General features: G+C 36.4%; 2 protein-coding genes across 2 annotated transcripts; one reads left to right on the top strand and one right to left on the bottom strand.

Moving 5' to 3' along the window:
• Positions 1 to 2,022: 2,022 nt before the first annotated feature.
• Positions 2,023 to 3,541, top strand: LOC103133158 (tetraspanin-9-like; the record flags this gene model as incomplete). Its single annotated transcript, XM_016667767.1, has 6 exons — positions 2,023 to 2,115; positions 2,189 to 2,290; positions 2,366 to 2,497; positions 2,692 to 2,775; positions 2,864 to 2,984; positions 3,342 to 3,541. Coding segments are annotated over 5 exons (483 nt in total), but the record flags the coding sequence as incomplete, so codon positions are not given.
• On the bottom strand, positions 2,504 to 12,444 carry amdhd1 (amidohydrolase domain containing 1). Its single transcript, XM_016667766.1, has 10 exons — positions 11,991 to 12,444; positions 11,379 to 11,485; positions 10,660 to 10,724; positions 8,234 to 8,511; positions 6,854 to 7,079; positions 6,179 to 6,303; positions 6,015 to 6,108; positions 5,783 to 5,943; positions 4,903 to 5,031; positions 2,504 to 2,627 (listed from the first exon to the last, which is right to left on the bottom strand). The coding sequence occupies exons 1-9, from the start codon at positions 12,125 to 12,127 to the stop codon at positions 4,926 to 4,928; spliced, it is 1,299 nt and encodes a 432-aa protein (XP_016523252.1). The 5' UTR covers positions 12,128 to 12,444; the 3' UTR covers positions 2,504 to 2,627; positions 4,903 to 4,925.
• Positions 12,445 to 14,226: the final 1,782 nt, after the last annotated feature.

Here is a 14,226-nt window from a genome sequence, read left to right as displayed (position 1 = left end):
TTTGACATCATAGTTTAGCATGTGTCATTTTTGTCGTTTTTTTGACATCATAGGTCAAAAAACGAGCTATGATGGTCGTTTTTGAAATTAAAATGTTATTTTATTTCATTTTTACATCATAGGTTAGTATGTGTCATTTAATCTCATTTTTGACATCATACATTATTAGTATGTGTCATTTTGGTCGTTTGTTGACATCGTAGTTTAGTGTCGTTTTTGTCATTTTTTGACATCATAGTTTAGCATGTGTCATTTTATCTCATATTTGACATCATAGTTTAGCATGTGTCATTTTGGTCGTTTTTTGACATCATAGTTTAGTATGTGTGATTTTGGTCGTTTTGTGACATCATAGTTTAGTATGTGTCATTTTTTGACATCATAGGTTAGTATGTGTCATTTTGGTCGTTTTTTGACATAATAGTTTAGTATGTGTCATTTTTTGACATCATAGGTTAGTATGTGTCATTTTGGTTGTTTTTTGACATCATAGTTTAGTATGTGTCATTTTTTGACATCATAGGTTAATGTGTCATTTTTGTTGTTTTTTTGACATCATAGGTCAACAAACGAGCTATGATGGTCGTTTTTGAAATTAAAATGTTATTTTATTTCATTTTTACATCATAGGTTAGTATGTGTCATTCAATCTCATTTTTGACATCATACATTATTAGCATGTGTCATTTTGGTCGTTTGTTGACATCATAGTTTAGTGTCGTTTTTGTCATTTTTTGACATCATAGTTTAGTATGTGTCATTTTATCTCATATTTGACATCATAGATTAGTATGTGTCATTTTATCTCATATTTGACATCATAGTTTAGTATGTGTCATTTTTTGACATCATAGGTTAGTATGTGTCGTTTTGGTCGTTTTTTTGACATCATAGATCAAAAAACGAGCTATGATGGTTGTTTTTGAAATTAAAATGTTATTTTATTTCATTTTTACATCATAGGTTAGTATGTGTCATTTAATCTCATTTTTGACATCATACATTATTAGCATGTGTCATTTTGGTCGTTTTTTTGACATAGTTTAGCATGTGTCATTTTATCTCATATTTGACATCATAGTTTAGTATGTTTCATTTTATCTCATATTTGACATCATAGTTTAGTATGTGTCATATTTGACATCATAGTTTAGCTTGTGTCATTTTTGTCGTTTTTTTGACATCATAGGTCAACAAACGAGCTATGATGGTCGTTTTTGAAATTAAAATGTTATTTTATTTCATTTTTACATCATATGTTAGTATGTGTCATTTAATCTCATTTTTGACATCATACATTATTAGTATGTGTCATTTTGGTCGTTTGTTGACATCATAGATTAGTATGTGTCATTTTATCTCATTTTTGACATCATAGATTAGCATGTGTCATTTTTTGACATCATAGGTTAGTATGTGTCATTTTAGTCGTTTTTTTGACATAGTTTAGCATGTGTCATTTTATCTCATATTTGACATCATAGTTTAGTATGTTTCATTTTGGTCATTATTTGACATCATAGTTTAGCATGTGTCATTTTGGTCGTTTTTTGACATCATAGTTTAGCATGTGTCATTTTATCTCATATTTGACATCATAGATTAGTATGTGTCATTTTATCTCATATTTGACATCATAGATTAGTATGTGTCATTTTATCTCATATTTGACATCATAGATTAGTATGTTTCATTTTGGTCATTATTTGACATCATAGTTTAGCATGTGTCATTTTGGTCGTTTTTTGACATCATAGTTTAGCATGTGTCATTTTTGTCGTTTTTTTGACATCATAGGTCAACAAACGAGCTATGATGGTCGTTTTTGAAATTAAAATGTTATTTTATTTCATTTTTGACATCATACATTATTAGTATGTGTCATTTTGGTCGTTTTGTGACATCATAGTTTAGCATGTGTCATTCTATCTCATATTTGACATCATAGATTAGTATGTTTCATTTCTTGTATAACTTTCAGCTGTTAATCTTCAGTGAGTAAATACGATCTTGTGAAACACTTTTCCCTCTTTCAAACAGTTCTTCATCGTTCTGTTGATCATCCTTTTGGCTGAACTGATCCTCCTCATCCTCTTTTTTGTCTACATAGAAGAGGTAAAACTCGACTCCTACCCTTTGTGCTCTTTGTGTTGATTACCCATAATCCTCACTCCCTATGTCTTCCCAGGTGAGGGAAAATGCCAGACAGGACCTTAAAGAGGGGCTGGTGCTGTACAACACAGAGAACAATGCTGGCCTCAGGGATGCGTGGAACACCATACAGAGAGAGGTAGACCACACCAGTAAGGAGGTTTGGTTTTATGTTAGTGGTTTCTTTATTCTGAACTGGTTTCCTCCTCTGCAGTGGGAGTGCTGCGGCGTGACTAAGGCGGACGACTGGTCCAGCATCATGCAGGAGAACGTCGTTCCAGACAGCTGCTGCCAGCAGCGTCACCTGAACTGTGGCCGCAACGCATCAAACGCCTTCTGGATGGAAGTAAGATTAACTAACTAAACACTTTATTTTTTCACACTGCAGTTTGTTACTGTTGGTCAACATGAGGGTTAACATAGAGGCTATTATTAGCATCTCAGTTCAGGCTTTTAAGAGTCCAGCCCCAATTCACCTGGAAGAAAAACAGAAAAAGAATTAAAGTGTTATTGATTAACTTGAAGGTTTTCTGTTTTCAGGGTTGCTATGATAAGGCGGAGCAGTGGGTGGATGCCAACAAACACCTGCTGGGAACCATTGCCATGTGTGTGTTGGTCATACAGGTGAGTACATTAAATTATGTTTGATAATGATCAATTTACTAGAACCCAATATAACCAGAACTAATTGAACATCATCTCTTTCTTCCAGCTGCTGGGCATGGCGTTCTCCATGACACTTTACCAACAGATCCACCGAGCCGGAAAGAAATACGAAGCTTAACGGGATCCAGATCACCTCTGGTACTTAAACTGTCATAGTCTAGAACAGTGTTTCCCAACCCTGGCATGTTTTAGATGTTCCCCTGCTTCAACATACACCATTCAGATGACTGCAAAACCTTGTTAATCAGCCAGCAATTGCAATCATATGTGCTGAGGCAGGGCAACATCTAAAACAGGGGGGGCCCCAAGTCCAGTCCTGGAGAGCTACCATCCTGCAGGTTTTAGAAGTATCCTTACTCCAACAGACCTGCATCAGCTCTACAGAGGCCTGATAAGCCATTCAGTTGATTCAGGTGTGTTGCAGGATGGTAGCTCTCCAGGACTGAACTTGGGCACTCCTGATCTAAAACATGCAGGTCAGTGTGCCTTGAGGACCAGGGTTGGGAAACACTGTTCATGTTAAGTAGAAAGGCAGTTCACATGTTTGCCACTGTTATTACTTTTACTTAATCTATGCACTCACATATTCTGTTTTAACAACATCTAAAATAGTTTTTTATTCCTTGTTTTTAAATAAGCCTCTACTGAAAATCAGGTTTATATCCCTGCCTGTGGAAAGTGATTATCAACTAAAATGTTCAATAAAGGCTGATATTGATCACCAGTCTGAGGTTTTTCTTTTGGTTTCTGCTGACATTTAATCATCTGAGTCTATATATCTGTGACCAAACTGCAGTCAGTGTGCCAAGAAGGACCTCTCTGCAGAAAGGGGCGGAGACGGACCACTGCAATCCCGAAGTGAAGGGGGCGCTATTTCTTATACTTCCATTTTTATTTTCACCTTTAGGAAAGAGTTTAACTCAGAATGTATTTGAACTTATTTACTTTAGCGCAGCTCACAGTTTTTAGCAAATTCTGTAGCTTTTGGTGTACTGCTACTGCCTCTAGTGGCGTGGGCGTGGTAACGCAACCAATCTAATTACATTACTAAATCAATACCACAAAGTCTTTCTTTACTATTAATTATGGCATTATAAAACATTTTTTCATTTTCGTAAGGATGTAGCACCAGTTAAAAGAAACATCGCTTTTATACACACATTTATAAAAGTAATATATACTTTTATACATTATAAATGTATGTATATCAGAGACTACCTTTTAAGAAGATACGTGTGTGTATAAAAGTAATGTGTGTCTTAACTGGCGCTACATCCTTAAGAAAATGAAAAAATGTTTTATAATGCCATAATTAATAGTAAATAAAGACTTTGTGGTATTCTGATTTAGTAATGTAATTAGATTAGTTGCGTTACCACCCCCACGCCACTAGAGGCAGTAGCAGTATACCAAAAGCTACAGAATTTGCTAAAAACTGTGAGCTGCCATGAAGTAAATAAGAGAAGTTCAAATACATTCTGAGTTAAACTCTTTCCTAAAGGTGAAAATATATCACAGATTTCAAAAGAAAATAAAAACGGAAGTATAAGAAATAGCGCCCCCTTCACTTCCGGATTGCAATGGTCCCATTTCCAAATAAGGTACGAGACTGACGGTGGTCCGTCTCCGTCCCTTTCTGTTTCCTGCAGAGAGGTGTTCTTGAGTGTGCCTTTAAATCTCAAATGAACCACATCAGCCAATCAAAACTCAACAGGCTGCAGAAGTTTCAAAACACAATGGTAGGATTTAACTTTGTTGCCAAATGTACAAATATGCTTATATAAAGCAATAAAACAAGAATCTGTGTTTTTATCTGAATAAAAACTGAAGAAGTTGTTAAAAAGTAGAAATATTATCTAAAATGCACAAAGTAAGCAAGGATATTCTTAGGCTACAAATTCCAAGTGTTGCATTTTTTTATAAATCCAACCATTTTGTTTGGTCATTTCTGCTGCTCATTGAGATTTAAACACACACCACTGACTACTGTTCATTCAGATATATACACTCAATTTGGTGGCAAAGATAAAACCAGCTGTTTTTTCTGAAAGCTGGAAGGAAGTGTGGTTTTATTTTTAGACATACCTCTGCTGGGAGTTCCTTCGGGGTCAGAGGTCAAGGGTTTTGTCGTTATCGTACACTATGTTTCCTCTGATGACGACGTAGCGGATGAGCTCCTGGTGTCCGCCCAGCTGGTAAATCAGGTGCTCCCACCTTCAAACAGCAGAGAAAGTCTTAAAAATAATGTTTGAATTTGTCAACTTTAAATTAATTGATGATTGTGGAGCAAATTTAAATATCACCAAGTTGTAGCTCCATTCATTTAACAAGTGGAGTTTATTAAAATTGGTAGGATTCCCATCATTGACCCACTAAAATTTACAATACGGCTGACATTAAACTCAATATCGGCCAGTTTTGCTGTTCAAAGCATCAAATTCTACCCAACTTTCAGCCATCTTGATACTGATTTAAGTTGAGAATGTTAGCACCATATATTAAGATCTTAAACAGTCTTAAGTTCTTTAGAAAACATGTAAATTGGCCTTAAACATGTTAAACACAGGTCTTAAATTTTATTAATTGTTTTACAGAGCAATGACACAGCCAAACATCAGCAATAATTAAGATAACTGTTGACAGTGTGGAAGTTTCTGCATAGACTAAACATCTCAGCATGACATTTTACAATTTCAATGTCAAAAACCAGCATTTTTTGTTAAGACATGTAGTGAAAATGTCGATTTATGTCCACTTTGGCCTTTCATACGCAACCGCCTCATGAAAGCCAATGATGTTGGCATGTGAGAAAAAAGACTACATAGAACATGAAACTAAATATTCCTGCCAGGACAACAGTTAAGATCTGATATTTACGTATTTAAGGCCAATTTGTATCTTTAGTTGCATTTTAAGGCTTTAAGATGCACGGGCATCCTGGATAAACTTCTCAGAGTTTATTTACCGTGTTGCGTTCAGGATCAGCAGGTCTCCACGTTTGTTCACCTCCAGGGATCCGTGCGTGTCGGAGCGGCCGAGTGCGTACGCGGCGTTGATGGTAGCGGCAGCCAAAGCCTCCGTCATGGACATCCTCATGTTGACGCAGGCCAGATGCATCACTAGCGGCTGGGAATGACAAAACATTTACATGAGGAGAACAGGTTGAGACGGACAGGAAGCTAGCAGCGAGTACTGACCATGGAGCAGCAGTAAGCGTTGGGGTTGAAGTCGCTGCCGAGGGCGACGATCACGCCTGCCTCCAGCATGTCTCTGGCCCGAGGCTGAGGCAGCCTGAGGGCACAGAAACATCCATGAACTACAAATCCCAGGAGCAGAGAGCGCCAGGTCGCTGTCTCAGTACCGCAGGATGTAAGCCGTGGTCGGGAGGAGGACGGCGGCGGTTTTCGATTTCGCCATGGCGGCTATCCCTTCGTCCGTGACCTCCTCAAGATGGCTGATGGCCAACGCTCCGAGGTCCGCTCCCATCTGAGACACAGCAGCTTGTGTTAATGAATAATCCATTAAAAAAATTAACTTTTGGTGAATGAACAACATATTCAGGGCAGAAGATGTACGTTGTTCCACTCAGAACTCCTCAGGTGGTATTGTAGAGTAAGTTATGATCTGTCCCTGCATTTTAAGCAATAAAATATTTATTTTATTTGCCGATTTACATTTTTTATGCATTTCTAATATTACATAAAAAAAAGCTTAAGTGATTACACAAAAAATCTGCAGCATGTGTAAATTTTTATTCAGAATAATCTATTAAAATAAATGTTAGCTGCAGCCTTATTTAGAAATGGAAACTTGAAACAAAAAATATATATAAATACATTTTGCAATTAAGAAAAACAAAACTCAGTAAATATGACCTCGAGTGTCAGTTTTAGCTTCATCTGGTTAAAAATTTGTAAAAAGAAAAATCTCAAGCATCTTTCGCCATCCAATTATTTATCGATTCATTCAAAAACAAATCAGCCCAACGCTGCAGATCCTTTGCTACAAATGGTCAAGTAATTAATCTGGGGTAAACCTTTGCAGCGTTCATGGGATGCAGCTCGTCTCCATGGAAGTTGATGTTCAGCCCCATTTCTTTCCCAGCCAGCAGGACGGCACGCGTTGAGTCCAGATCAAAAACTCCCTGCTCGCAGAAAACGTCGATGTTCTGGACCTTCAGGCTCCCGGCCGACATCAGCTCCTTCAGCCGAGGAAGCTGAACCTGCAGGACGTCCTCTGTGGCTTCTGCCACCGTCTTCCCTCTGAGGGACAGAAACGGCGCCTGTGTTACATTCAACCCATCTGAAATGATGGGTTGAATGTTGCAAATATTGCAGAAAAAGTTTGGCGTTATGCTGAAATGCATAACGCCAAACTTTTTCTGCAATATTTGGTGCATAAATTTCATATTAACTGCATAGTTACAAATAAATGTACACTGTAGTTTTCTATAGCAAGCGGAGTCATAAAATTGTTTAATCTGGTGTTTGATCGACTTATTATTCTTCCCCCAAACTGACAGATTAAATATGTTGCAGAATATTTAACTTTTAAATGATTGTTGCTAAATTTTAAACTGTGTACTATATGAAAAAAGCTAAACTTGTCACAATAAGCAATAAAGATGGCCTTAATTTCCCTTCTAATGATTAATATGGTCAAATTTGTTTTCAGACAATAAATAAAAAACATTTTATTCAAGGTTGCAGTTCTAAGTGTTTTTATTTCTCTTGCATTTATTGCTTTATGTTGGGTATTTAAAATGTCTTCCAGTTTGAGTGTTAAGTTTTTTTTGTTTGTTTTTGTTGAGGGCAAACTTGGATTATTATGCTGTTAATATATTACCTGGAAATTGTTTCTAAATAATAATATTATCTATCACAATAATTACTGGGACAATTTATCATTAGGTCCCAGAAGTTATGGCAATAAACGATAATATTGTTGTTTTGAGAAGATTTTCAATTCCATTCTCAAATATCAATGAACATTTAACACTGGAAGACATTTAAAATATCCAACGTAAATAAATAAAACAGCAGAAACAATCAATAAAATTAATTATGAAGTGTTTGTAAACAAAATTGTAATTTAAAAAAACAAAGGACAACTTGACACCAAAGCACCAGACTATCAAAACAAACCTCCGGTATTCTACACCGACAGAACACCGGTGTTACAACGTATTCTGTGACCACCATATATTATGACCGTAGGGGGAGCTGCAGCTGCAGCATTTTAACACTATGCTACGCCCAAACGTGAACTTTTCAAGCAGCAACAAAGAATAAAAACTAACATTATGGAAATATAGATCGTCACAGAATATGACTGCGCTATTGTGACCACGTTGTATAGAAGAACATTAAATACTTCAGAAGTGGCGTCAGTATTTTACCGTGTGAAGGATTCTTACTTGGGCACAGCGTGGGCTCCACAGTAGGTGGAGGAGATGCTCATGGGAAGCGATCTGCTCGCCTCCTCGATCACCTCCAGCATCTTCAGCTCCGTCTGGAGCTCCAGGCCGTATCCGCTCTTGCACTCCACCAGGGTGGTTCCGGCTCGCTGCATCCGCTGCAGCCGGCTCCTCAGGGAGGTCAGCAGGTCGGAGGCGGCGGCGGCTCGAGTGTGCTCCACCGTGTAGTGGATTCCTCCTCCGGCGCGGTGCACCTCCATGTAGGTGGCTCCGGCTAGCTGCAGGACGGAGGTGTTCGCCATCTTTAAGGAGTTTCTACAAGTTTCACCAGCTCAATTTACGAAGCTGAAGCTGGTTTCCAATTCCAGCTTCCAATAACTAAAGGGCGATTTCACTTAATTTTTCACTACTTTCCGCATCTTTAATCAACTCTAGTTTAAAAACTACAACACCTAGACTCTTCAAACTTGAACTAAATTATTCTGCTCTAATAGCAGAATATTTAAAACCATGTTTGGGATTTGTGAAACTTTTATCCGATTTGTGAAACTTCAACAAAGGTTGATTTTACCACTTTTTTGCATCTGGATCACATTAGAACTGATCTAATTAAAAATCTGCAACACCTAGACATTTCAAACCTGGATCAGATTATTTTCAAGTAATAGCAGAATATGTAAAACCATGTTTTGGATTTGTGAAACTTCCAAAAAGTGCGATATCACCACTTTATTTTTATCTCGGTCACAGGAGAACTGCTGTAATTCCAAATCTACAAGAAACAAGACTCTTCAAACTTTGACTAAATTATTCTGCTCTAATACTAGAATATTTAGAATCATGTTTGTGATTTGTGAAACCTTTTTCTGATTTGTGAAACTTCACTTAACAGACCCCTGCAAAAGATCTGTCCTTCCAACAGCCATCACCATCTACAATAACTCTTTGAAAAATTAATGAGTTACACCAACATTTTATTTCCATTGGGATTAATAAAGTGGTTTTGAATTAGAATTGAATTTGAAAAAAACTGCATGGAACATTTATGAATAGTGATCTGATCTTTAGTGAAGTTTCACAAATCACAAAGTTTCACAAATCCCAAACCTGGACTAGATTATTCTGCTATTAGAGCAGAATAATCTAGTCCAGGTTTGAAGAGTCTAGGTGTTGCAGTTTTTAAACTAGAGTTGATTAAAGATGCGGAAAGTAGTGAAAATTAAGTGGAATCGCCCTTTAGCGATTGGAAGCTGGAATTGGAAACCAGCTTCAGCTTCAGAAGGGAATCTTAAAACAAGAAACCTTCCAACTCAGACGAGATATAAAACACGTAATAACAAGAAATGTTGTTTTAAAAAAGATTTCGTCTCAATTTTGACATTTAAGCCATTTTTAAAAATTTAATACATGCAACATCACATGGGTTGGCAACAGAAGTGGCCAACTGGCGATAAATTTACACTTATCCATGATGGACGCAAAAGAAAGCTAACTGGCTGGCAACGATATATTGGCAGCTAGTTAGCAGTAGCCTCAACCGTTTGGAACCATAACGGAAAGATTCCTAAGCCTCCCCTTCAAATTAAATATTGGCGTCAAACGTTTGTGCAACAGAAAAAAAAAATCGTTTATGCCGCCATTATTTTAAAGATATTAATAAATGTTTCCTCATCAAAGGCCAACCAACCGGTCCACATACAAAATCAAACGAAACACGGCGTCAATGAGCCGTGCTACATTTGTTCAGCCAAACAAAAGTTTCCAGAGGTCACCAGAAATCCACCTCTGCCACAGATTAACAAAACCAAACAAAATTGATATAAATTAATTCTGCTTTGTTTGTGAAGCTAAAATTTTTATAGCACAGTTGCTTGACGGTTGATTGGGGTGGGGCCTATTGACCTCTGACGACCTCTGGAAACATTTATTAATATCTTTAAAATAATAGCAGCACATACAAAGAAATCTGCTGCACAAACAGCACAAATGTTTGATAAAGCAGGTGGGGGCTTCACTAAGGTGCTACGATAGAGGCCAAAAGAAAAGAAACCGCTATCTAGGAAGGCTACTTTAGCAGCTAGTTAGCACTAGCCTCTAGTCACAGGACATTAAAGATTTCTGCCCACAAGATTAAATAGTCCTGTCACACAAAATATGAGTGATAATTAAAATGTTTTTAAATTAATTATTTTAAAGTCTTATTTTATGAATTTAAGACTTTTTGAGGATGCGTGGACACCCTGCATAAAGCTGGCGACTAAACGAAAGGATTGGCGAACAGAGGGACTAAAATAATAAATATTTCACTGCATTTCCTTATTCATGTTTATCCAGATCTGGGAAATAATAATAATCCAGTTCTAGATTTTCCAGGACATTCTGAATGAAGCTGTGGGAGTGAACAGACTCAGTCAGGATGTTTGTACCTTCATTGCAAATTCATGAACTCTGTCTCCAGCCCAGACTGGATGAGTGTGAGCATCAACAAGCCCTGAAACAAAAGAACAAGGGAAAACAACTTCAGTGCTCTTTATTCTAATAAATGAAATCAGTTTGAGTTTCCACATATTTTTTTTTCCATTTTTGTTTTCTAGATATCTGTGTTTTACAAAATAAACTGATTTTTGAGTTAAATTTCACAATGTTTATGTTCTCTGTACAAGATAGTGAGGAAAAAGATTTTATGTCAGATGTTATTTCCTCTTAATGTAGAAAAAAAAAAAACGTTTAAAGGACTGAGAATAAAATAAAAATACTAATGGGTTAATGCTAATCGTTAACCGTTATTGTCCTCTCTTGGAGATGTGTTTTAAATACAATACTTAAAAGTTTCCAATTAAATTCCCACTTTTCAGCTTTGTAATTTAAATTGAGCCTTCTTTACTTGATTTGGAGGCATTTTTACATTAGTCCCATGTCTAAAGATGTTTAATTTATGGCCTCTTCAAATAGATTTAAGACATAAATATAAGTTTTTACTAAAAAGTGTTTGACTTTGTCATGAAGGTGCATTTTAGTTACCCTTAATAGATGCATAAACTTAATAAAGCACTTTTAACAGTTGCAGAGTTTAAACATTTTCCATGTTTAAGGTCTGAAAGTTGCATGAATTAGACGGATGCAGCAAACTGCAGCCGATACTCACCAGGAAGAACACACATCCCTGCAGCATCGATCACATTATCGAAGGAGGACTCGGAGTACCGAGCACTGATGGTTTCTGCAGGACCCACAGCTTTAATCAGACCATCACTGCCAGGAGAAATAGTTCACATAAATTAAAAACTAATAATTTTAAAGACTGCAGATGAGGTGGAAGAAGTCATGTGTAAAATTCTTGGGTCAACCCTCATTTATTTACACTTTTCTTCCACTAAATGAGGTCATGAGTCAGACTGAAAACGCCTTCAGACACTTTGATCTGTTAATTGCTGATAATATGAAGAGATTAGGATTGGTTTAAAACTTTTGCACAAAACTCAAAGCCTAACTTAAAAACTGTAATTAGGAAATGTACAAAAGTTGGCTCTTGGTTGTAGTTGGTGACAAACTTAGCTTTAAAAAATAAATATTCCAGTAACTTTTGGTGTAATCAACAATATCCAGCAGAGGGCGCCACTGGACAAACAGAAAAAAGCATCAATGCAAACGGGTCTCATGTTGGACAAATAAACCACTTTTTACCTCAAACAGCAGCTTTTATCATCACTTTTTTAAAATTAAAAATAATTTTTAAGTTCTTTTTGTTAAATTTCACCTGCCGACGACAATGCTGGCATTTTCGATCACACTCAGGTTGTTCATCCCATGCCTGGTCAGGAACTTCTCCCCGTTGTTGCAGATTAAAACAACCTGCTGGGCATTTTTCACCAGCAGCCTGTGATTTCTGGACATTTTCCCTCTTCAAAAGCAACGCTCAGACTACCTTGGGGTGGAAACCAGGCAAATATTTGCCAAAGAGAGAAGAGGTCAAAGTGCACAGAGAGATGGGCGGGCAGAGCTCAAACACATTAAGATTCAGAGAGAGAGAGAAAAACAAAAAGGACACAAATCCGCTTTAGGAAATGTTACAATAATCGTTTTATTGTTTCTGCATCGCAACACGCAAACAGGCATCGTAGTAAAAAAGAAAATCAAAATTTGTTTCACATGGTGAAAACACAAACGCAGGTTAACTCCACCACCAGGTACAACTACAAAAACATCTTCATCACTCTCTCATTTCTCCATCTTCTTCCTCCTCTTCCACCCCTCGGATGTACAAGACGTTGTTGCATCTGTGGAGGGGAAAAAAAATAATTCAAAAACTTTTTCCAGCACATTTAATTGTTAACAGATGTTGGTTAGGATTCCTGTTTTCTGCTGCAACAAAAACAGTCTTGAATTTAATGCTCTCTCATCTTTCCCATTTTTAAAAGTGGCTAACAAATATTAGCATCCAAGCTGTGATTGCTACATAAGAGTTCCTCAGCACTCTGATCCAACTTACAATAACAAAAAAATGTTTCAGTTGCATACATTTTTATTAAATTTTGTTTCTTCCGACGTGTTTCAGGGTCAGATTGTGGCAGTAAAATGTAAATTTTTTACACGTCTTTTTCAGAGCACATCCATGTGAATAAACCACAGCGCTAATGCGATAAAAAAACCATCTCCATACCTGATCAGCACTTCACCAAGATGCCCCGCCAACGCTCCATCAACATACTCTTCTGTGTTCGCCAACTGGTGGAAATCATGCATAAAAAAGGTCAAAAGGTTTTAGTGGAAATGGATGTTTTTGTTTTGTTTCCTTCCTCCTGTTTTAACACACAATAATTTCCTGTCCTGCGTCGGCCATTTTAAAAGCATCGCAGAGTAAAACAAACACTCTGCGTGGCAAAAATTAACCAAGAAAGTTACTAAATGAAAGTTCACTTGGATATTAAGATCAGACAAAAACAACTCTGCCAATAATTCTCTAATTGGTTTTATTTTTATCATAGCTGCAACATTCTAATTGTTTTCAGAGTTTATTCACGTTAGAGATGTTCTTCACTGAAAGGTATTAACATGAACATCAAGTTTAGTTCATAACTAAGCAGAAAAGGTTTGGTAAGCAGTTACCAATTTTTTTATTTTAATTTTTTTAAATTATAAATTTACTCAAATGTGGATCAAAACAAATGTGATTTTGCAGCGCCCCCTGCTGGATTTGGGGTAAAATAAAGTCTGAAGAATTGTTCAGCAGGTGTAAATTTAGTTTTTTGGTTTGGTTTTTATTATTATTATTATTTTTTGCGCAGCTTATAGAATATGGGCATTAAATGAGGATCCAAATCACCAAGTGGAAACTAATCACTGGCCAATAACATTAAAAAAAAGTTACAAAAATGTTTTATTGTGATTTATTTTCTAACCAGTTCAACAAACTGAGCAGGGAGTATTTTACTTTGAAAATATATAGAAGTCATACTTGGGGGGAAAAAAAAGTGAGTAAGTAGAGAGTTTAGGAAACTCTTTAAGCCAAATTTGTTGCATATAACATCTTAATAAATTAAAGCAGATCAATGATTCATCTCATTGCCTGTTGCATTAGTATGACTACATAATTTCCACAACAAATACTTCACATTCAGAGACAACATAACATCTATAAAATATATTTACTCTCATTTTGATATTTAGTTTGCATTTTCTCAGGTTTGAAGAACAAATATTAAGAAAATATTTAGGCAGGTGCTAACTCTGCCTGAATATTTTGTTCTATGTAAAAATAATGTTAAAGATCAAATTATACGACTTGAAATTTTAAAGGATACTGAAACATTTAATATGCTTTTTTTTTCTTTCATCGCAACAGTTTAAAAAAAATAATGTTGACAAATTTCTGTTATTCAAAACCAAACTTGGTTCAATGAGCTGCAGCATTAAGCAGGTCTTGTTTTACGCTGCAACACGTCTGACAACGTTCAGAAGCTTATTTACGTTCTGTAAATCCTGCTTGGATCAAA

The sequence above is a fragment of the Poecilia formosa genome, unplaced genomic scaffold (assembly GCF_000485575.1).
Source record: "Poecilia formosa unplaced genomic scaffold, Poecilia_formosa-5.1.2 Scaffold2317, whole genome shotgun sequence".
NCBI lineage: Eukaryota > Metazoa > Chordata > Actinopteri > Cyprinodontiformes > Poeciliidae > Poecilia > Poecilia formosa.
The sequence above is the reverse complement of the archived record's forward strand: the minus strand, read 5'-3'. Positions and strand labels throughout refer to the sequence as shown.